The 25,173-nt window shown below is 40.9% G+C and overlaps 1 protein-coding gene and 1 long non-coding RNA gene across 3 annotated transcripts; one reads left to right on the forward strand and one right to left on the reverse strand.

Annotated features, from left to right (window-relative positions):
• Window positions 1-3,469: 3,469 nt before the first annotated feature.
• Window positions 3,470-14,063, reverse strand: meox1 (mesenchyme homeobox 1). The gene is made up of 3 exons (XM_066698665.1): window positions 13,525-14,063; window positions 6,021-6,193; window positions 3,470-4,479 (listed from the first exon to the last, which is right to left on the reverse strand). Exons 1-3 carry the CDS (start codon window positions 13,991-13,993, stop codon window positions 4,357-4,359), a joined length of 765 nt encoding a protein of 254 aa, XP_066554762.1. The 5' UTR covers window positions 13,994-14,063; the 3' UTR covers window positions 3,470-4,356.
• LOC136743344 (uncharacterized) lies at window positions 10,287-19,373 on the forward strand. Of its 2 annotated transcripts, none has more exons than XR_010815435.1 (3): window positions 10,287-10,562; window positions 11,881-11,983; window positions 19,084-19,373. It is a non-coding gene; the product is annotated as an uncharacterized LOC136743344 (long non-coding RNA). The 2 variants fall into 2 exon arrangements; XR_010815437.1 differs by lacking the exon at window positions 19,084-19,373 and adding an exon at window positions 14,056-14,125.
• The last annotated feature ends 5,800 nt before the right edge of the window (window positions 19,374-25,173 follow it).

Genomic DNA, 25,173 nt, shown 5'->3' on the forward strand with positions numbered 1-25,173 from the left:
CAGGAGTGAAATGTTGCTTCAGTAAACAATAACATACAATTTCTCCGCATACAGATGGGTTTCACAGCAGCTTTTGGGCCTACAGGACACGCTTTAATGTCAATGGACGTATCTCAGCTGTGACCTACAGACCCCAGGCCATTCATCAACACCACCCTCCCAGCCCAGGTCCTCTGCACCAGGACTGATATAATACAGCCACTAGTCTAGAGTACTTGACCCAAGAACACTTTGCAGCACTAAAAGGTTAACAGATAATATAAAACTATATTGCACTTTTGAGACAAATGCAAGAAAGAAGGAAATACTGCTACTATCATAACTACTAACCCAAATGCCATGAGCTAACTTAGTTATACACCATGTCCCAATTCTACAGGGAAGCCGCCAATAGCTAATTCATTATTGTCCCTTAATTTGTTGCTGTATGTATGTTTAAGGAATGTTTCCCCCTCCCCCTAAAATAAAAATTAAAATACTTCCTATAAGGTTCAGATTGTGTTTCTAAGATGTGGGGACTTTCAGATGGGTCTTTGCTTACATTTTTGTTGTTTGCTAGGGTTGAGGTTCTGGCTGTTTTTGGGGATCACAATGCGCCAGGCAGGTGCCCAGCTAAGAATAAAGGCATTGAAAGATATTTTATTTATTCAACTGAATAATGGGAATCCCTGCTGATTGCTGATTGTGAATATTAAATAAACACTTTATCATAAAGAAGCATCCACACTGCATTGCAACTCAGGTAGAATCCATTACTGGCATTAGAGGCTTGTTACATTTCTCAGGTCAAGTCACTTTCAAGAAGCCTTCTAACCTCTTGAGTAAACATTTTTTATTGTTTCCGTAGTGGCCACAGCGCTTCAGGTCATATCCGTACAGCTCTAACAGTGGAGTTATTTGAAGAATGAATCTTTTTAAAGTCTGTTTTTACTGCCAAAATGGATTTCTCTTTCCAGCCTTCCAGAAGCCTGCCAGCATTCTGTTGATCATTTTCATAAACCTTCTTTTTGGTTATCAGAGCCAACCTTTACACCAAGACGGCCGCAAGATCGCATTAGGAAGTGCATCCTGAGATGGCATGTGCTTATTTCCTGAACAGTGAGGTAAGAGTCACGTGGTATAGAGTCAGGTTTGATTCAGAGAATTTTAATCGGGCTTAAGTTGTCCATACCAGGGGTTCTCAATCTGCCTGAACGCAAATTACTTATTTACTGACTATAACTGAAACAATTTACTTACTAGGTCAAATGTAGGTGATGAGTTAAAGTGACTGTGGCTCTTGAGACCTGGATTTAAAGAACACTGGTGTACACAATGATTCAGTCGTTGAAAGTAATTAAACAGAGACTCCTGTGGCATACGAGGCACTTGTGAGCCTGCAGTGTTATAATAGAGAGCTGCACACGTCCTCCTTGCAGTGCCATAGCCCTGCTGTTTGTGCTGTGGTCCCATGGCCTGACAACATATGTGTGAATGCGGTCTTCACAATTAACTGTTCCAAATTGTGAAGGTAGAACAGACATAAATGTTCCTTAAAGGTGGAAAAAAAAGAAGAAAAAAAGAAACACGCGCTTCATCTTTCACTGCCCCAGTATCCACTGTCTGAAATGTAGTTAGTCCCTTAAAAGTAACAGAGGCACTGACAGACGGTTTTTCCTCTCCGGGTTTGTTCTTCTTGTTCTTGTGGTAATTCTACATCTGTGTTTAAATTGTACTGCATTAGACTCTAATTTGTTATGGCTGAAAATGGATATGGGTATGTCTGTGGCTTTGGACTTCAGTAACTTCCTATAAAGAGGGAAAGGGGGAAGGGGTTCTACATTTTCCCTTAAATCCCCTTTCAAAGCCTCCCATCATTGTGTTCTCATCCATCACCAATTCCGGGCCCAAAACAGGACTGAAGCCCTTCATCATTAAGCACGATGTCTCTCTGATTTGAGGACCTGAGGTAACTAGGCACCTGAGGTGACTTGTCACCCCTACATCAACTGACGCTTCTGTGGGTTTGAGAAATATTTCATTGAATATTTCGCATTTATTTACGGTCAAGATATGTCTGTGCTCAGGCTTGCGGTCAAAGAGGAAGAGAATGGCCACTTCAGAATTACATGCACTGTCACAACAAAAATGAATTTGCAATCAGTTGTTTCCCTTACGTGTTTTACAGTACCTCCCTGAGACAGACACAGTAAGTCAGGAATAATGCCCCTGATTTCTGTGCATCCAAAGCTGCTGTTGTTTTCAAAAGAGGATATTCTGTTTAAGGTATGGTATAGTATCAAGTATCCCATAGCACCAGCATGCAGATTTTACATCTGCACCAACAAAGATGAGGAGAGGTCAGTGATAATGGGAGACAGGTTCAAATCACGGAAGGGGGTGTGTTTGGATTGCTTACGGGCCCATATTCTGGAGAGCGGCAAAGCCAAGTGCCACGGCCCGCGGAAGGTTGCCGGGCCAATGAGTACACAGGCCACCATTGTGTGTCTGTGCAGCCTGGTGCTGTATGAAGGTGGCACTGGATGTTTTCTTTGGGAAGCAGGAAATTGAATGACTGACTACCTGCTACAGCAACATCCTGTATTTAAGACGCTTGTTTACTTTAACCCCATACCCACCTATTATTTCCATTTCCCATTAACCTTAAGTGGTCCAGCAGGAGACAGCATACCTGATGAGTCACAGTGGCCCTCCTGCAAGCCCACCTCTTATTCCCATCAACCCCTCTGATTCACAGAGGAGCTGATGTGAGACAGGCGCTGATCTCCGCCTCCTCACCCCATGTGTGAACCCCAGCACTTTTTGAATAGGAGGCTGACCTGTTGCAAATGGTTTGGTTGTGTTCTGCCGCTACAGTTTTCCTTAGCTGCAGTGTGTACAGTGTACGTGATGCAGTTATTTCAGGGTTTCCTCGCCGCTCACTCCATGTTTGCTGAATGCTAGGATGCGAGGTGTGGTTCTTCTGTTGCCGCTTTAGGCCTAATTAGATTATTATTTGCCAGGATGACTCAGTATTCAGATAAAAAAACAAAAAACAACCCCTGACATAATGTCCTAAAGCTGCTTGTTGCGAGTATATGCAGAGTCTAAATACAGACCCCAAAAACAGCGGCACTGAAAAGAAAGAGAGAAAGCAAGTGCAGAAGGGGAGGTATTTTAGGGTTGCACCAGCTGGCAATCTACATGAGGGACATTTCAGCTTTACCCAACACTCATTGTTTGTGTTATTATATTGTGGTCATGAAAAATCAAAAGAACAACCACAATGTGTCCTGTTGCTTTTGACTTTATAAACATGCAGGGAATTTTAACCTGTGCTTAAAGATGGGATGAAAGTAAATGTATGCTGGATGTTTCGGATTCTGTTGTTCAAGCAGTCCAGTTAAATGCCATATAAATAAGATTACATTCTGAGTATTTCAATACTGACCAAACCCTAGTGTTGTGTCATTGTCATGAAATGCTCAGGACCCGACACGAAAAATCTATTTTTTTTTTTCTGAAAAGATTTATTCAAGCTTTAAGTCATGATTTTTAATATGCTACATCTGTAGTTCTTAATTTGTTATGAAGTTTTGGAAATACAAAAAACTAAATACAAAAATAGGAAAACATTGTAAAAAATTAAATCAAAAACAGAATCCCCCCCCCCACTCCAAATTATTTATTTTATTCTAAAAACAATATTAATTAATGGTGGAGTGTCATAACAAAAACACTGCTGTGGAACTGAAGGCCTGGGGATTTCATGTTTGGAATGTGTGTAGAATCACACTTTTTGTTAACAGCCTTTCTTCTAGAAAACATCTGTTTCACAGGTCTTCACACCTCAACTACTGCGGGTCATCTGAAGGCAGATACAGCCAGGAGATCCTTCGGTGAGGAAACAAACTTGCACGCTTTTAGTGCAAACGCAGAACAAGACCGCAGGGGGAAAACAAGTGATCAGAACTTCAGTCAGAGCTGACACACTTATCCTGAACTACACCATCAGGAGAAAAGGAAAAAGCAAGCAGTTGTAAAGGCCTCTTTGGACATCCATCTCCTTGTTCTGTCTTTACAGGCTGGGTCAGTTCACAGCTTCACAGTGGTCTCTGTCCCGTGCTTTGGATTGGCAAGCGTCCATAGCTCTGTACGTATGCGGGCGGTCCATGTGCGTCACTTAATACGTCTCCTCGTACACGCAATATTTACATGATGTGTGTATTGCTTCCGACGTGTGAGAGGTAAAAAAAAAGGTCCAGAAGGCTTTTGAAAGGCAGCTACGTGGTTGGCTGAAAAATGTAGAAGTCTTTTGGTCCATGATGCTTCGACCACGAGGAGAGGCCCACTAAAGGTGGGGGCTGGGGCTCCCCTTCACTCAGAGCTGGGAGAGGCTGCAGAATCCACCTCATCCGTCTCCAGGTCATTTGGGGAGGCTGGCTGTCCTCCTTTCACCCTCTTCCACTTCATGCGTCTGTTCTGAAACCACACCTTGACCTGTGGAAGACACACAAAAAAGGTTATATTGACACACAGAAACCAACATGATAGTCCAGCCAGGTGATGTTCTGCAACATTACTGTATTTTAAATGCAGTGAGAACAAAATCACTATCAGTACTGCCTGATTCACACTGATTTGTCATATCTAAGGATTGCAGCATTTGACCCAAAGAAACCAACAGTCTTGCACAAATGAGCACCAAAACTGCCACACCAAAATACATCCTACTGAGAATTCAGAAGAGCGCTGGTTATGCGCCCAGGCAGTGAGTCATTACAACATCATTTCCTGAGAGCAATGGCTGCCTTCTTCCTGTGTGGGCTGGGCTCTGGGGAGTCCATCTGAGACCTCGGCGCATCGATCTCTGGATTCCCAACAGCAACACAGGAACACAGACAATCTGTTCCCACACTATTTTAAGCTCAGTGCCGGGTCCGTTGCTCTCTGTCACCCATGTGAATATGTGGTCACATGCTGCCAAGTTATGTAGGTTGGGACAGGGGGGAAAAAGGAAAAGAAAAAAGAAATGAACTAACTCTATGTGTAATTCTACTGTGGGGATTTGCAGAAGCCGGGGATGTGATTGAAATCTGGCTCGCGTTTACGACACAAGCCTGGGAAATTCATCTAATCTCAGCCCATGCCATGTGTGCTCATTATAAAACCACAGCCTAGCTGAAACGAATGGGGAGGCGTGGGAGGGGGGGCGCTTTTCTCTCTCTCTTCCTGATGTAAATGATGTAACACAAAGACTCCGCAGAGACTTAGGAATTGTGAGACTGCGGAAAAAAAATAAAGACATATATAGTCGGGTGTTTGTATTGCTGTATAAAGAGAACACCATGTGAATCATGAAAAGTTACTTTCCGAGGACAGTGGCACGTTGCTCAGACACGTCTTGCAGTGGTGGGTAACCATAAGCAAAGTTAGCAGTTCCACACCAGTGGGCATGTGCAGCTGGTTACTGACTTGGCACTGGTCACATGGCATTCGTGAGACTTAACCTGGCTTAAGTCAAGAAAGGAAGCCGGGGAAGATTGCATCACTGTTCCAGTAAAGCGCGTACTGACAAATAGCTGATGGGTTGTTGATGGAGTGCGTGGATGTTGGTGTATCGTCTTCTGTCTGGAATTCAGTCAAGATTCCAACCCACCCACTTGCCATGCCTTTCAAAGCCAGTACTTTGCTGGTTTCCCATTAGGGAGATGCAAAGAGTCTGTGGCAGAACAGGAAGCCGCCATCTAGTGACACATTATTGAATTTGAGATTGGTGGGCGGGCTGAAGTTTGGATTTAAGTGGGCCTCTATTCAGATGTGATAAATAATACAAGGCTGGAGCAAAAAAACCTACCTGCACTACTTAGCCCCTTCAAATATAGTGTGGAAACAGAATCGGAATCAGAATCGAAACAATAACCAATTTATCCCAAGTGGTCAAGTTTATATAACAACTGCACAGCCAATACACAACTGTAGCAGCTGAACAGAAGCTCAAAGGCAGCAGAGGTTGCTGTCTAGCTCTAGTATGTTGTTACCTGTCTCTCGGTGAGGTCCAGGTTGACAGCAATCTCGTATCTCCGCAGGCGGGTCAGGTAGTTGTGGTGAGAGAATTCGGCCTCCAGTTCTCGCAGCTGCTCCTTGGTGAACGCCGTCCTCTCCTTCCGTGCTTTGCTACTGGAGTCGCCTTTGCAACTGGGGTCTTGGTTCTCTGGAAGACAAGCAGAAGACCCGGGTATGAAGGTGTGACACTCCCCTCGTACAGAAATGGCGTTGAGGTTACAGTCCAGAACAAGGGGTGTGTTCCTCCGGAAAGACAGTAAAACTAAGACAGGAACCACCAAATGAAGACCAAGATCAAGAAGAAGACTAACATCAGAACCATACATAACAGCTTTACCTGCCCTTCCCTCACCACAGATCATATTGTTTTCTACCGCCCACAACCACTGTGCACTGTAGGACAAAATGTATACATAACAAAGCCTCCCCGTGCTCTTTGCAGTAGTGTACACACCCCATGTCCTCACATAACAAACCCACGCATTTAAGAATTGGAAAAAGCTCTTTTGCCCTCAGCTCACAATTTACGTCCATTATTTGGCCCAGTTTTCCAACCGTAAGCAAACATCTGTATGGAGGAAAAAGTTTTGAAAAATAATAATAGCAAAAGGGGTCACTACGAATGTAATTGAACTATGTTTCAGTTCAGTATCTTGAACCATGCTCAGAACATAACTTTCCAAATCCCAAAAGATATATCTTATACCCAAATAGTGCTAATGCGTTTGAATCCCCGAAGCAGCTAAATGCACTTGGAGGGAAAAGGCACTGATTCTGATCAGTGCCCTGCATCCTACCGATCTCGCCGTGAGTGAACGGATGTCTGAAAGTGTGGGTTAATGCACGCTAGCCGGGGTTACACATAGGAAGAAAGGAGTCACAATGCAAAACACTGTTGTAATTCCTGTTGATGCATGAGAGGCATCCCCTGAAGATGGGCTGTAGGAGCAGAGGGTTCAGATTAAGCAGGAATGCAGTGGAACACAGTTCAAACCCTTGTCATAATGAAAGGACTTTCCAACATGAAACTTTTTACTGGACGGCCTCGACCAGCTCACACTAGGGTATTACCGCTCATTGGGGCTGACTTTGACTCACTTTGGATGTTGTCTCATTCAAGTGCATGAAAATGTTGAGCTAATGCAGACGTTCAGTCTTCAGGAGTATGGAAGTACAGACCGACATTTCATGCCAGATTCATACTAAGTCACTGTCTTGGTTTAGTCAAAATCCTTTTTATTTTCTGGATTTTTTGAAAACCTTAGATTGGCTAACAGTATTGTTTTGGGAACAGCTCCAAAATAAACATTACTCTCAACATATTTCCATTGACATTGAAATATTACAAGTGGCAAATGACCCCACAGGACAATATTTAACCAGCCTCAGAACATTCCCATATCCTCACAGATTTTGAACAGATATTTATTTATTGAATTAATTCATCAATAATTTAATGAATTAATTATTGGACAGAAGATCAGATCACAAGCACTTTTTGACTACTTCTTAGTTCTACTACAAACTCGCTGTTCAAGAGTTTTGCTAACTAATTCTTCACTTTATTTGCAATAGTCGCTGTACCTTGTGCTACAACAGATATGAGATGCCTTGTACATGATATAAATTGCAACCTACACTGAAATCATAGTTGTGCTAACAGCCAAATGTGCAGGCCATTATTCTGAGGCTGATATTAATAGTGCATGATCTATACAGCTCCCTGGTGCCTTGTTGGATTTCTTGGTCATTATTATTATTTTTATTTTATTTTATTTTGTATGAAAAGCAATTTGGTTCCCATCAGATTTTCATAGTCAATGCATTTTATGAGATGTTGCAGGGCATTATTTTTTATAATGTTGCTCAAATAGGGAACTGAAGAAATCTCTCCAACATTCCTCCACCGTGTCACTGTGAAAGCATCCTCCCAGCAAGCTTGCCAGATTGTGAGCGCCGAGCAGACACAGCCTCTGGTTTGTAGTGCAGTGCCCAGAGTGGAGCAGCAGGCTAGACTGTGTGGTGTTGTGCACAAACCGCACATTTGAGATCAGACTTCATAAAAGTAGCTTGTGGCTTTTGTCTCGTGTAGAGTGTGTTGCATTATTATTAATATATATAATAACTTTTTTTTGCTGAAAAACCACATGAACTCAGCCCAACCGATTCTCCAACTGTGTCCTGTCTGGACTGTAAATATATATATATATATATATATATATATATATATATATATATATATATATATATATATATGAAATTTTGCTAGACGTTTACCAGCGCTGGCTTGCGTTAAGCGTGTGAGCCAACACGACAAACAGGCCCAATAAATATCTGACTAAAGCCCTGTTAAGTTTCAATGAGCAGCTACTGAAACCAGCAGGGGGTTAAGACAAACAACATTTGGTGGAAGCTGGGAAAGGGTAGTAAAGTAATTCGTCTTCATTAAAAGTAAACTGGGATTGCTATTAGGACTCATTGTAAAGAAGTAATTGCATACACAAAAACACATACACAAGCTGTGTTTTGTTTTGATTTAGCGTTTTTAATTTTTTAATTTGTATCTTGGCTTGAAAAATGAATTGGAAACCCACTTGTTGTGGTATTTTTAGCTTCATATTTCTCCCAGAATTTATTAAATTGAAAGGAGAATATCCTTTCTTGCATAAGAATGAAAATGTAGTAGGTGCTTTAATTATGTTCAAACCCAGTTACATTTCTGCAACTAATTTCTCTCAGAGTCTTGCAAAGGTTTAAGCTTTATGTTGTGCACAGGTCCCTTCATTAGTTTGTTAAGAAGTGTTCATAAAATTCGTAAGATCTCTGCCAGAGATCAGTTTTTAAATTATATAGATTTTGTCTAAATGTGTGATATTATTTTCACTTTGGCTTTGCAGTCTCCATCTCTTTGAAGTGGCCTGCATATACTGTAGGCTATAATCCCACAATACCACAAAGTGAGGCAATACAGCTGCACTGACAAGTGTATAAAATAAAGAAACAAACAAACAGATAGATAGAAAGATTCATAAATAAACGTCAGGTTTCGTTGAGGATTTTGTAGTTTCAAGCCTTTTTGTCCAAAAAACACCCTTTTACTTTAAGTCACAGTCAGATTCATCTTGACAGAAGTGAGTAAAGAGTGAAATCAAGCCAAGCAATCTGCATCTGAAGTATAGATCTCCTTTCACATAAAAATAAGTTCAAATGAAGCATTGTGTAATTTTCTAGGAGGATTTCGAAAGATGGCAAAAGAACACCACTATATTTTGTTAAGCACACAAACAGTCAGTGATGAAAGACTGCTAAAAAAACTAAACAAGAAGAAGAATGCTGTCTAGGAGAACATCAACATTGCAAATGTGGGTACTTGAAAATGTGGCAGGGAATCTAGTGAGTGTTCAGTGTTCATATGCCTTGTTCCTATGTGGCCTCTTCGTTGTGGGTTTGTGATTTGTCAGATTTCTTGTAGCATTGCATGAAAGACCAATACTGTTTGTGTGACCACAGTTTAGCTGTTCTCAGGCAAGGAGCATAACCCCAAATAAGATCTCAAATCACACATTACCAATGACGCATTAGAGCACTGCTTGACCAGTCCAGTCCTGGAGGTCTACAGTACACAAGCAGCCAAGTGCCTGCAAGGCCTTATCATAGTGTTATAATTATGCTTTATAATGGCTATTTAGTTAGGCTGGCCCTACATTAAGATACAATGGAAAGAAGACAAACCCTGGCACTGTCTTAAAGAGCGTTCATTAATCAATACCCCTTTGTGATTTCAAATTACTGGTATCGAGATGTAAGGCCACTGTAATGTATATCTGATTAGTATATACAGTAATTATAGGCTATTTACAAATCAATTAATTAATCAATAAACAAACATTTGTTCTTCATTTGGAAATTCATGGGAAAACTGTCTCACTGAACACAACTTTACTGTCAAACTCTTTCAGATTTTCTCTCCAGCTCGTTTTGTATATCTTTGTACATGTCTCAGTACAGGTCCATTGACATTTTAACATGTCATCAGCATACCTCAAGAATGGCACCAGCTATTTCTGTGTATTAAATTACAAAATCATGCATTTTCTCTTGGTAGCTATCTTGACAATCATTCAGTCATTGAATTACATTTATATGTGTGTGTGTGTGTGTGTGTGGATTTCAGTGACCGTGGACAGCACCTTCTTTCTGTCAGATATTGAACTATTCGTCACTTCTCGCGTTGTCGCAGGTGGAGTTGATCATCTCGTAGGTCTGAGCTTCACAAAAACCCAGTACTGCGGAGGTCATTCATATTGTCAATGTATGAATGTGTTGTGTTGTAATGAAATAAGGACTCGGTGTGTATATCTGAACTTAGCGAAACACTCCAGCAATAATATCCGTAAGAAAGGAGGAGATTGGGTTTCAGTTTAACGACGGGAAAATGTCAATGGATAAGAATGTGGAGAGAGGATCCTGGCAACTGCTTTTACCGGCGGTCTGGCGCTCAGTCTGCTCGCGTAAAGGTAACTGTAATAAAAGTCGTAAGCCTGGCTATTTGTTAACTTGTTACATATTTTCGAATTGCATCTCTTCACTTTACTGTGTATTATTATTATTATTATTATTATTATTATTATTCATGTGCTTAAGTAAACTAAATCCAAATCGAAATATGTATTTGTTATTGGATCTACAAAAGTATTTTATTGCATCGTGTCATGTGGTCTGATTTTAACATAAATAAAACCATCATATAAACGTGTTCATTACTTTCCATGTGTGAGCTGAAATTGAAATTCATATGTCGCATTGTTTCAAATAAATGAATGTCGATTTACTTTGTTTTATAGGTCTTCTGAAATAGTAAACCTCAAGGGAGAACAAATTAAAACTTTTCTTTTAACAGAAATAAAATCACGCACTAACGCTTTTGGATTGAACAAACTCAGGAGCTGAAGTCTGCATACATAATCTACGTTATTTTTATTTTATTTTATTTTTTCATAATAATAATAAAGAATAATAACCAATATTTCCCATCACCAAAAAATAAATGTTCCCTTTAATTGTCTTTAAAACGGTGGTATAAATTGTCAAATTGTTAGGTCACAATACTGAAGGATGAGGTTATTATAGGGCAGAAAGGAATTTTAGGCTCGGATGACATATACTTAACCCTCTCTCGGCATTGGAAAGCAGCAGAAAAAGCATTTAATTTGTAGGATCAAAATATCATACTTCTAATATATATATATATATATATATATATATATTCATAAATTGGGGGTGACACAGCAACAGTTTTCCTTATATATGTATAATATAAATAGTTTTAGCTAATTTCTCATCTACTTAACAGAGTTAATTGTGTTCTTCACTGGCAAAATCGGGCTCTTTCTCCACTCTCCAGCCCCTGAGGATTCGGAGCTCAATCCCGATTTATTCCGACTCCAGACATGACTTGTATTTCAAGAACTAGACATTTACAGTGCATAATAGTATAGTCTTTACTGGGTCAGCCTGGAAATGTTCCCACACCGTGCTTTTGTTGTACCTTCAAATTAAGAGGTTAAATAAAATTCTCCAAAGAACCCAGAGGAGGGATGTCTTTGGCCATCATGGGATTAGCATTTTCCTGTGCAGAATTCATCTCCAGTGAATCAATGCTAATCACAAAATAATGCCAGTTGTGTTCAGTATTGAATGAAAAGTTACCCCCATTTTGGAAAGGCACTTGATGTTCCTTGATGAAAAAAATATTGTATAAATGCTGATAATTTTTATTAGTAGTAGTATTCCTACTCTTGTATTATATTTTAATGTTCTTTATTTTTCCTTTAGATGTGTTATTGCAGAAGCAGTAACACAGGTCGAGCCAAACAGATGAATGGACCCACAGCCATGGCTTGAGATGAATCCCCAGCCCAACTGTCTCCTCCCCAAGGTGAGTTGAAGTGGCCACCTATAATCTATTCCATACCTGAGACTGAAAACATGTCTGACGACCTGACCTGCCTGAGCACAATCTAGTGTTGTGTGTCCTAGTGTCAATTTGTCGGTTCCAATCAAACAATGTAAGCACAGGCCTCGCAGGGCCAAGGAGGGCAGGCTGTGCTGCCGCTTTGGCAGTAAGTTGATGTAATTTTTCGAAAGGAACCACAGACAATGGGAGGAAGGGAATGTTTTGACTGCTGCACCATGCTTTTGAATAGCAGTTTGTCATGTACCACCTATGCCTTTCTTCAGCAGCCACCAGTCAGATGGCTATCAACTATATGACAAACATGCACAAGACAAATGCTTTAAAGCAGACCTTACGCAGGGTGGATCCTATATTCAGCCTAGAAAATAAGCGACCAGAAACATTCTTGTTTACATGGAGTTCTTGACTGTCTACTACCGCTATCATCTCGCCTGGTGTTGTGGAATAAACACATTATGATTTTGGCCCAGATAAAATTAAACTTTTAACCCACCACCAATTTAAAAAGCCCAATACTTGATGACAGCTCCTTGTTTGCCAGAGGCTTCTTACTTCCATAGATTAGAAAGCATTACTGACAAGTCTACTACAGCTTTTAAGAGAGAATCTGGAAATTAGAGTAAATAGAAACATATTTATACATAATTATTTAAATGTTTTAAAGTGGTTTCTGTGGCACTAATTGTCTACAGGTTACTCTATGCACCCACTGTATTCTATACCCATGCTATTTCAGTTCCACACACTTTATATTGACCTTGTGAACTCATTCAGCCCCGAGAACTGCATGCTGCCATTAAAATAACCCAGGCAGTCATACATTCATAACTAATAAGAAATCGCAATCAGACAGGACGGCTTTTCCACTGCTCCCTCTTGTTTGAATGTAATTTGGAGCCATTGCCAGCTGTGAAATAGATTCTGTGCGCCTGAGGACTGAAGCAGGGGAGGATGTGTTATTTAATAAAAGATCCATGCTAAACCTCTCCAGTCACTCATGTTTGAAAGACGGGCTCTGTGTTGAACATGTGCTAGTTAGTCACCTGATAAATAGCACGCTGGCATCACTTAGATGCCCGGCTGAAGTTTTACAAATGCAAATGAGATCTGTCAACAGGTTATTAAGGCTTGCTTGGAGGATGCCCTCAGAGGGAAGTGAGATTAACAAGAGGTGAGAGATTTCACAGTGCCTTTTACCCCATAATACCCCATCCTCAGCTGCTGATGACAGTGATAAGAGATGCACAATCCTAAGTGTAAATATGTACCATCGCTTGACATGCTTTGAGTAAGAAAATCTGTAGCAAACAAACAGAGACAAGTGAGATGGAAAACTTTCTGCTTCTACTTGCTGCAGTGTGGGGTGAAAGAAAAATGAAGTGGTGCAGCTGTAAGGTAACTAGTATCTTGTCATTTCTGTACAGCGTGTGCTGCTAAGAGCACACCTGGTCTGTGACTGTAATGTACTGTAACTCCTCCAATCGGTGCACTTCTCCACTCACCTGCCAGTTCTCTCTTTCGCTTGGCCGCCTTTTTCTCTGTCTCTGTGGGTGCCATCCCGTGCCCGCCATACTCTCCCTCCAGGCACCCCGACACCGCCCCCGGCAGCCTCTCTGCACCCCCAGCTGCGTCCAGGTCTCCGCTGGTGCCTCCAGTGGCCCCTGCCAGGCACGTCTCTTGCCGGCCACGTCCGTCGCTGGGCGAGAACTGCCAGTCGGTGCGCTGGAAGCCTGGGTGCTGCTCCATGTATAGCCTGTCGTCCCGGGGGTAGGTGTGGGGTGCAGGCACCAGGCATGAGGTGGAGAAGTCCGTATAGGCCAGGAATTCAGGTTTCTGGTGGAAGGAGAAGGGGGCTTGCTGGTAGGACTGGAGAGCCGGAGGGGGCACCACCGAATGTGGGTTCCGCACGCACCCCCAGATTGGACTGCTGGGGTGGGAGCTCCTCATACAGCTGCTTGCTGGTTGATCCATCTGGTTTTGAAGTCCTTTTTTATTTTATTTTTTTATAAATCTTTTTTACTTTTTCTTTTTAGAACCAAGCAGTCCTCAAAAAGGAATCTCAATGACAAATGAAATCCAATCCACTTGGTTTTAAAAGCGCATCTTTGCTGAACCACATCTACCTTGAAACGCTCTCTCACCAATCTATGTCCCTGCAGCAGGAGTCTGTCGATCTCTTCGGGAGTGTTTCCTTTATCCTGGACTCGTACTCCACCACTGTGATCCCTACAAACTGACTTCACTGGCTCATGCAGCCCTGCATCCTCTCTCTAACTCCGGTGCTGTTTTCACAGTTCTGCAGCATTCCTGGCAAGTGATCCCCCCCTCTCTTTTAAGCGCTGAGGTGGGAAAGACTGGCAAGTTTATGGAGTGTAATGCGAGCTAGTGGAGGAGGAGCCCTGCAGGCCACATGTTGGTACCCTCCAACCAACTCTGCCTCATCAACTATTAATCACTGGCGAAATTTTATATGCACATCTAATGGGATTTCCAGGCGCAGACTTTTAAAGGAACATTGTCTGTAAAATATAAAACGAACACCCACATGGGGAATAGGGCTCCTAATGCTGTATTTCTTTTTGGTTTTTTACAAATGTACTTTAACTTCCCTTTAACCATGTCTGCAAAGCTCCACCGACACGCACTTAAAACGCTCACACCCCCCCCTCTCAGCCCCCCCACGCCATTTCCTCAGAATGGCCTCACAGTTTCCCACAGCCTCGTGCCTCGCTGTTTCATTGCTACGGTGTTCTGTGAATATGTAGAAAATGTATTGCCCAAGTTAGCTTCCTCCACTGCAAAGCCACATACCTACCATTGAGATTTCCTCTATTATTCTTGTCTGTCTGTCTCTGTTTCTCTCTCTCTCTCTGAATAATCTAGATTATCTTTAACCGCTATATTGCTGTTTTTATGGTGATTATTTGTATTATTATTTTATATATAGCTGGCATATACTCCCTTATCCACGGCTGTTCCTCTGCCAGTGGATTGACAGTGTTTAGATATTATGATGATTATGGTGATGATATATCATCTTCATCATCTTCAGGAGCAGCATCCATTTCAGCTTTTATCAATTCAATCCAACCCTGTAAACATCTCCCAAAGAATCTATCTTCCTAAGGAGGTGGTCTTCTATTTGATTATTTTTGGTTTATCATAGCAATAACCATTCATTCTTCTCACTTGGTGTTTGTGGCCTGTTGCCATTTTAGTATTCGTCACTCCTGCAATGATCTCACCTGTCCTTGCATGTGATGTGAATTGGATCTGAACTCAAATGTTCCAGAAAGGGAAGATTGATGCCAGGGAGATGTAAAATCTCTTTGTAGTTCACACTCCTGTTTCTTGTCTTTCGCTTCAAGAGAGCAACATGATTTTCACATAATTCTAAAGCTGTTTTGGACTTTAAAATCAGCAGCCTGGCCATGGTTTAAGTTATTCAATTTGCATTGTAACCAGTGTCAGCACAGCAACACAACATCAAATAATAAATAAAAAGAGTTTTGCACACAAAGATGCTGCAGTGTAGGTGTGTGTATCCCCACCCCCCACCCTGAACGAATTGGAAACATGAAGTCTGAATGTTTTAATAGTTTTCAACTTTTACTGTACTGTTGCAGTAAACAAGCAGTGGGCCCCATTTCAACCCACTAGAGTAGGCCATTAAGTGGCATTATAGATGTTTTTGTGGCAGAAAAAGACTGGAGGTCACTTCCATGAAACATCTGACAAGATTATGCTTGTGGCAAAAAAGAAAAAAGAAACCCAGACAGATATGTCTTATCTTGTTACAGAAGAAAATGATATTGTGTTTCAGGGTCTTTGAATGTAAATAATGTGGGTGTGTTTGGGGGGGGGGTTGGGATTAAATGGAGGTAAGAGCGTACTTCATGTGTGCAGTGATGGCAGTGGCTTCCGTCAAATGGGTCTTAATTTTGCTTAACATGTGGTAATGGTTCAATAAGCCTTCAGAGTCACGGGCCGGGCTGGGGTCCCCGGGTCCTTCGCAGGCTGTCAACGTTGACACACAATTAGCTGGATGTGTTTGGTCTAAGTGGGGTAGGCCTCGCTCTCGCTGGCACAGACGGGCAATGTTTTGGCTTTGGCTCTGCTATTCTGGGCATATGGAAAGGCCTCAGACTGATGCCTCCAAGCTGTTTCAGTTAAGACTAGTAGCAGACTGCTTTCCAACCCCACTGTTCCCTGAACACGCTGGTTTATACTTTTTACTGATCATGATAAAGGACCTTCTCTGTTTATTTGTTATTTTAACAACAATATAAATTTCAGGTGTTCTGACTCATGTTTAACAGTGGCCACGTTACAGATATATTTGAGCATTTTGGTGGCTGGAATGCAAGTTATGCAACATAACTCAATATCAGGAAATATCCTGCTTTTTTGTTTTCTTTTTTGTTAATTTCTCTCGGCTAAAAAATGTCGCCAATATCCCTGATGCATAATACGGTGCTCCTTTCTTCTGAAAAATGCCTACACTCACTAAACTCAGGAAGTGTATTTTGCCATTTGTAAATGATGTTTAGTTATTTTTAATAGCTTGAGTAATGCTTGAAAATGTTTCGATGTTGTCATGTAGGGTAAAGGAAATCCAGTAACTGAGAATGATGTAATGGGTATTGGGTTTTCAGTCTGAGTCGTTTCTTGACTAGAGTAGAACAAGTTTGATATCGCCGATACCAGACATAGCAGGCCCTCTGGCTGTACTCCCTTCGAAGACCGCACTTATAACAGTTGTTTGGGCATCCCTATTGCATCAGGAAAAGAGCAAAGTGTCTGTGGTGAGACTGAAATCCATTCCCGCTATTCACCGAATAGCTGAGCTGTGAAGCATCCTGTTTTACTGGCATTTCGTGCTCTGCTTTGACCACAGGGTGGCTTGGTGACACGGTGCTTGTGGTAGGAACTGAGTGGTCTGGATGCATCTGTGTGTGTGTGTGTGTGTGTGTGTGTGTGTGTGTGTGGATTTGCAGATGTATGTATGTGTGTGTGTGGGGGTTTGCAGTTGTATATGTGTGGATGTTGAAGCCTTATTAATGTCCGGAAGGAGAACAGCACAGTTTATTTGTCAATAATATGTAATTCCCCCCTCCTGCCTACATCATAGTTCAGCAGCAGAGAGAAACCAGTCAGCTCTACTGCACTTTGACTTCCAGCAAGTGTGCTTACTCATATTTGATAGTGCTTGAGATATTCCCCAGTGTGTTTGTGTCTGTGAGCTGCCTGACTGCAAGATGAAATGCATGGCTTTCTCTATTATTTAATTCCAATGCAAAAACAAAATCTTTTAATGGAGTGTTTATAGAATGCACCTTTATTTGGCATCTGCCCTCCTTCACTTTGAACACAGGCTGTTTCTATAGGACTGTGCCTTTATCTGGCAGTGAGAGCGTGAGAGGTGGGGCAGGAGTGGGCGTCTGCGTGTGTGTGTGCGTGTGAGTGTGTTGTGAGGGCAGCATGCTCTTCTCAAACCTGTTGCCATCAATCGAGGCCTCAGTGTTTTTGTTTGATACGTCTTTATGACACTGGGGCTTAACATCGCCCATCACTCACAGAACAAACGACAGCCGCAGCCCAGACTGAACTCTGGGTCAGGCAGGTCTGGGAACAGTCCTGATAACACGACTCCAAACCCCCTGCGCTACACCCGCCTGCTTATTTTTTCACGTATTCCCCTCAATTTGATAAATATGTCTTTTCATTGCCTTTTTTGTTTCATTAGATTGGCCTGTGTCATTTCACCACTGACGCACAGAACACACATATTTTGCAGACTGCCGGTTCACTGACACAGGGAGAGGTCAAGCAAATGTTTATAATCACATCAGGGAGGGAAAAGAATAAAAAACTGTAATGATCTGCCGAGTGGAAATCATTACATTGAAATAGTGTGTGTGTTTGTGGATGGTATCGCATATATTTAGACTTTTAACTTATGGGACTAAAATAGAGCAGTTTCTGTAGGGCTTGCATGGAGTACTGTTCTGTTTTCTCAATTAGTTAATTAACTAGCTTTTCACAATAAGTTATTTGATCAATTAGAGAGATATAACAATATTGAAAGGTAAATTACAGGTCATGGTTTTGAAGGTTCTTATAATTGAATTACACTACCAGTCAGGTCATTTGTTGCCTACAGAGACGTGATTCATACTTCCAGTTAATCGTCTACTCGGACCAGTCAATTAATAGCCGATTGTCAGGAACAAAATCTGAAGCCCTGTTGCAGAGGTTAAAAGTTTCAGTGTGGAGGAGCTAATCTATTAGCTGTGTAGAAATGAATAACACAGTCCATTCCATGACTCATATCTCTGAACCTTTAGACAGATTTCTTCCGGCATGTGAGTTTTTTGTGTGTTTTTTTACATGTAGCGTTAACATAATAAGTAAGTCATTTTCTTCAAGAATGTTTCTCCGCGCTGATGCCATTAAGGCCGTGGTGAATGGACAGCTGAGATACAGGAGAACCGTCACGGAGAGCCCGACCACAGATTGCAAGGCTAAGCGGCTTCGTGGAGGAAAAGCATATGACTGTCTCCCTCTAGTGGTCACAATGACAAAAACAGCTGTGGGGGGAAGAAAAAGAAAAATGGCAATTATTGGAGATTGAAAATAATTCTAATATCAAGCAGAAACAACTAATGTAAAGCCAGTCATGCATATACATTCTCCACTTCTCTTTTATAGCTTGGGGAATGCTTTCATTATTGTTCTTTAGATTAGGGCTCTGGATAATGGAAGGATTATGTTGTAGCACATTGGGGTCAATATATATTTGATGTCAATACACATCAGTCTATGGCAGACAAGAGTATGTAGAATCCCTGTTGTGGTGTGTGTCATGGTGTAGTGCAGCATAATGTGGCACAAGTTTTGCCCAGCACAAACACACACATAGATAGCACCGTTGACTGTACTGTGGTAGACCTCTTCCAGTATTCAACTCTGTATTTACTGTTCTTGGGAAACCCTAGTCGTCTCTCAAGGGGGCTGCCGTTCTGTCAAGCTCTGTATTAATGGAATGCTTTCCTGTCAAGTTTCCTCCAGCAGCATAACAACTAGAGGCAGGGCTTCCTGCAGTGAGGTGGGGAATGGGCGAGCTTTGAAGACCCTGTCTGAGAGCCTTCCCCTGAGCTTTCTCAGGATCAGCCCGTCCAGCCAACAGCCCCTCCGAAAAATATTTCCCCAGGCTGGGAATACATCACCAAACACATCCTGCAACAAGAAAAAAACACAATATGACCCTATGAAGAAACAAGGACGTGGTTTTGTTTTGTTTTTGCTTTGCTTTGTTTGCCAGTTTTCAAACTCCAATCTGTTTTTCCATTCACACTTGCTGCAGAGGGAAAACCATCAATTATTTGTTTCAATGTTCTTTATGTATACATTTAAAACTTTCTAAATGATACATTTTTGTTTTGTTTTTTGTTGTTCCTGTTTTGATATCGGCAGTTGTCTTGGGCGTGATGCAAACAGAGCCTCATGCCGTTACATTGTCAGTGATTAGGAGGATTGTTACGGTTTGGGAGGCATTCACATTTTTTTTTCTTCCTCCTATAAGAATAATAATCACTGTGCCTTTCTCGAGAGCGGGAACTAATGCTGCACAGTGTGAGGACTTTCTTAATTTCAAGCTGCCGTCCGTGTGTTGATCCCTTTAGAAGATATTTTCTAATGAACGAATTCCGAGATACAGAGGGGGTTGCCTCATCATTTAAAAGCTTTAAAAATGGCCAAGGTGAAAGCATGTGTTCTGGAGGGCGTTTGGCACTTCATGTCATACTTGTATCATTCCAAGACCAGCTTGTAGAGGCCTTGGATCGTTAATCTGTTAACGTTAACACAAATACTTAGTCTGACTGTTATACACTGTGGCACTGTGCCTTATGCCGCCTTGGTTTCTCTCGCATGACAAAATGATCACGTTTACTAGTGACGAAGGCCTGTCTTGCGTGTTTGGTTGCTCAGTAGCTAATCCTATCCAGAGTCTCTTCCCACCCTTTCTTGCAGGATCCCAGTGAGTCAGCTTCAGCAGTCTCTCACTGGGAGCAGTTTGTTCCAGACCTCCCGTGACCTTTGGTGTGAAGCTGTGCCTCCCTGTATTGGGTCTTAAACGCACCTGCTCTTAATTTTCTCCACTAGACTGGAAAACCCTTTTTCATGGTTGAACTTGAAGTAGCCCTCCCTACCAAACAGACATACGGTAGACGTGTGCGATCCTTGCATTTCCTAAATGGACTCAAAATATGTGGGATTCATTTGAAATATATATCAGTCTGTATTTGATATATTGGTTAAAAATATACGGTGAGGTTGTATATGTTGTTTTGATCACACAAAATAGATAATATTATATAAATATGTTATGATTTTATCCATGCTTATTTCCCATATCATATTGAAATATAAGTAATAACATTATTATGAACATAATATGACTAGTAATTTAAATATTTGTACTGAAGGCTAAGAGCAAATTTCAAACTGTCTCATTTTTATTCCCAGTAGTTGAAAGAGGCTTCTTACAATAAAGTAAACTACAGAAGGGTACAGGATTGTACATTGCGAATTGTGGAGAGGTCAAAGTTTTGATTTGGTCTGCTCTAAGCCTTGTTTTAATGGAAATGCTTTCCAATTTCCTGTCTTGATCGTACCCCGCTCCCTTCGCTGTACAGTACGCCATAGAGGACCTGGGTGAAAAGTGTTGTAACAGCCTTGCCTGGGTTCAGACACAGATTATATCTGCCAAACTGCCGCTTGACCTCACAGCACCTCCCGCCTGACTCCAGCTGAGGTAAAGTTTGGGAAAAAGGCCACGATGAAGAAGGGGGGAAAAAAAGTTTGCTCTTGGTAGAAAACAAAACAAAATATATGCTTAAAAAAAAACAATGAAACAAAAGGGTGGACGGAAAAAGCAGGAGCAGTGACTGGGGAGCTGGGGAGGTGCTGGAGTTCTTTCTGCTCACCGAATGAGTCACTCCTCAATCAGAACGAAAGAAAAGAGAGAAAAAAAATCCCAGATGTCAACAATAAACTCTGTCCAGCTCCGGTCTGCGGCCACGAGAGCTTTGTATACCTGTCCTGCTAAATCCATTACCCCCTCCTGCAAAAAAAAAAAATCTCATCAGAAAATAAAAATAAAGCCAGAGAATTCTCGGAAGCATTTTATTCGTGCTCTGCTGATTTTTGTTAGTGTTATGCCAGGTTTTTCCGTAGCCCTGTGGAACTGATTGTGTGGAGGGTTGGGGTTGGTCCGGGGCATCAGGGCAGTGGGCACCATCTAGACTGCACTGCCACAACTCTGTGTTTTGGGTGACTTCCACGAATCCCCAATGAAGGCCACCTCACAAAGCCATCCAACCAATCAGTACACTTCAGCAGTCTTTTCACCTTCTTCTAATTTCTTACTCAATTATTTTTTGCAATTTCCATGTTAAGCCATTCAAAAGGTATATTTCAGGAAAAGGGCAAAATTGTATTCACAGATGTTAGGAGGAAATCCGTATGGCACAACAACAGAGAAAGAGTGGACACTTAATTAAATGTTGGGTTTACAACATATGTGAACATACAGTAAACCATATTAAGCTTATTGTTTACAAAGTTTACACAGGTTGTAAACATTTATGTAAACTATAATTTCACAAATGGTTTACTTAGGTTTGTAAACATAGTGGAGATATGCAGGTTTATTTGAACATCAAGTTTACAAATACAGTCCCGCCCATCTGGTGCAGGTCAGCCTCTCAGAGCTGTGAGGTCAGGCTATGATCTCTGTAAATGGCGACGGCCAAAGTATAGTGACTGCAAGTCCAATATAATTTTTTTCTGTTATTAAATTATCTTAATGTAAATGTAAAAAAAAAAAAAAATGTAGGAAAATGTAAAAACATGTTGAAACATAATAAATTCATATATTATGGTATTTTCTGATTTAAACTTTGCCTGAATTTCACGATCTTTCGTAATTGTTAGTGTTTTATAGTCACTCACTTCTGTGTATATCCCACAATGCATCTGGTAACAGGTATGAACCATGACACAAACCCAGTGCACTGGCTCTGCTGGTAAATAATTATTTCAAAGTTAAATGTTTAGTTTGCAAAGTCCCTATTTATGATTTTGTTAAATATTTAATCAATCTATAAATATTTATTTTTCAATTCAGAGATTTAATATGTATTTAAAACCATGAAATATTTATAAATGTGGGAGAAACTGCTTAAGTATTTTCTAAATCTGGAAAAACACACAACATTTAAGTTAAATCTGTAAAAACAGACACTCAGAAAAAAAAGTGTGCGCTGTTTTACATTCGGCGCTCCATATGTAATGTCACAATGTGAATTTTATAAATTTATAAATTATAATACATTTTATAAATATTCTGCAACACCAAATTGTTGAAATTAAATTGTTGAAATTTCAGAAATTATTTAAATATTTTACATTTTTGAATTTTTTGAAATATTTAACTTTTTTTTTATTTGTTGAGTTCAGTTCAGTTCATACGTTTCTGATGCTTAAATTAACTGCTTAGTTTCAGTGGTACAACTTAGGGGTTATGAAAACACCATTCCACTTATCTACTGCAATTTACAACTATGTTCACAACCCTAATTAAACCATTTGTGAAATGGTTTGCATAAATGTTTACAAACTGTGTAAACTTTGTAAACCTTAAGTTTAATATGGTTTATTGTATGTTCACATATGTTGTAAACACAACATTTCATACAGTATTATAATGTTGGCACTTTGCAATCCCATTATAGGAAAACGGGGGATATTCAGAACTGAGTGTGAGGAATTACACTTAAGTGGTATGGGATCTTAAATGCTCCTGTGACAAAAATAGTGGTTTGATAAAACCTTTGATTTTGCTGTATTTACAAACACTACCATTCATTGCAATGGTAGGGCCCTCGCACAGTGACAATGGAACACCCCTCTTGTCTGTGAGAGGACGTGTGTTGTGCCCATGGTCTTAGGAGGGGAGGACAATGCAGATGATGCGAGTTGGTTCATTTTAATGGTGGAACTTTTCAAACAGACTACTGGGAGTTGATAAACTGCACATTATTATCCAGAGCCTCGTCCTCTTATCGTTGACAAAAGTTTCCCTCGCCCAGGGAGGATTCAGCACAATGGGAGATAATCTTTCTCCCACCTTGAGCCGTCCGGGAGTGAAATTCCGCTGCCAAATGCCATGTAACTGAAGTGCAGTGTGGAGCTCAGAAATGTGGTCAGGGACTACAGTGGCTTGTAAATTTGAAACCTCCTCAGCATGCCAAGCTGTCCAAAACAACTTCCTCCAGTTTGAAACTGAGAACTGCAGCTTACTGTGTGTGTGAGTGTGTGTATGTGTGTGTGTGATACGTGTTAGTGTGTGAGAGAGTGTGCAGTAAATCCAGGCCCTGCAGTAAGCGCAAATGTTAAATAAGCCCCCGGTACAGGATTGCGAGGCCTCCACTCTGTGTTTTTAATGGAGAAACAGGATCCTCCGTGCAGAAGCCAAGTGAAATTGATTTAATTTGCACGATTATAATATCACTTTCACACACTCAGTCCAGGAACTGCTCTCTAACAAGACCTCCTGACTTGAAAAGCAGAACTAATCTACAAAAGGGACACAAAAAAATGAAAGAAAAGTGGTGCCTTTAGGAAACCCTGACAGTATGCAGATTTATAAACATAACTTCAGTAAACATCTGTTTGCTGTTCTTATTCAGGGCATTCAGTATTCTGACTACTTAAGTCATAACCAAAATAGGTTTTATTAATATTTTTTTTATGTGTTGTGGTTATGGGTGGGTTCAAACTGAAAGAAAGTGTGCAGAGTGTTTTAAAAGGGCAGTGCCATGTGCTGCAGTTAATTATATAGTGTAGCAAAATGTAACAGGAGACAGTGCAGCCACAGGAATTGAGATTATAACTCACTATCCTTCAACAGCAACAGGTATCTAGGTTGTAACAACAGGTGTATGTTCTCTGATCTTGGATGAAGTTGTATTCACCCTTCCCCCCTATATATTTTTTTAAGAAGATAACATGCAGCATACAAAGCAACTCCAAGACTTAGGATGCTTGATTTAAATTTCAGCAACTTGCTCACCCTGCTATTGAAAAGAAGAGGTCGCCCTCTGGTGGGGAATCTGCCACTCTGCCTGTCTGACATCTTGGGAAGCACCTGGAAATGTAGCTTGAATTGTGGGGTTGGCTGGGTTTGGGGTTCAGGCTGTTGTTTTGCCTTAAATGGGGCAGATGACCTACTGACGTGATTCAGCACATTATGGTGAAATGTCTCTCCTTTCTGCACTGCAATGCAGCATCAGCAATCAGAATTATGATTCTGAGTATTTTCTTGGGGTTTTAACGCCTAAAACCTAATTAAATGTTAATTAAACTTGTAAAAGTTTTATTTAGAGCCACAGGTGAATTAAAGAATTCTCAAATGGTTACATTTAGGTTGATTCTGATTATATTTCAGGTGTGATTAATTATTTAAAATTATTAAAATAGGTAGGTCACATATTGATATAAAGCAATTAGGCTCATCTACTTCATTTAAATATTTTGCAGCTCACCTATTATTTATTTATTTACTTACTTATTTATTTTTTTAATTCAGTCTTGAGCATATGTAATGAAAAAAATAAACCTCAGCACAGTCATGTGCCACAGCAGGCTGCTTCGGAAGCACTGATGTAAAGTACAGATCTCAGATCCGGAGACTTAGTTCAAGTGGAAATTATATAATGGTCTTGTTTTGAGAGTACAGACTGGATCGTTTATCTTGTTCCTTCCAAGGGAGTCTCAAGCCCACCTCAGCTGGGTGGGGGGTGGGGGGTGGCCAGCGGGGTGATCTTGAGGAGAAAAGCAGAACTGTGAGGAAGCATTTTGTATTTGTTGCATATTAACGAGAACAACCTTGTTTTTCTAGTAAGAATCCAGGAGGGAATGGGTGAAGCGCTGAAAGAGAGTCCAGCGATGTGTGTTTGTTATTAGTCATTCAGATTTTAACATGAATTACTCGGCCCACAGTATGGTTTAAACACGGGGCTGGCTGCATCTGGAGTGTGGTGTTTGTTACAGACAGTCATTTGTTGTTACAAGTGCAGAGGAAA

Source organism: Amia ocellicauda, chromosome 3 (assembly GCF_036373705.1).
Source record: "Amia ocellicauda isolate fAmiCal2 chromosome 3, fAmiCal2.hap1, whole genome shotgun sequence".
Classification (NCBI taxonomy): domain Eukaryota; kingdom Metazoa; phylum Chordata; class Actinopteri; order Amiiformes; family Amiidae; genus Amia; species Amia ocellicauda.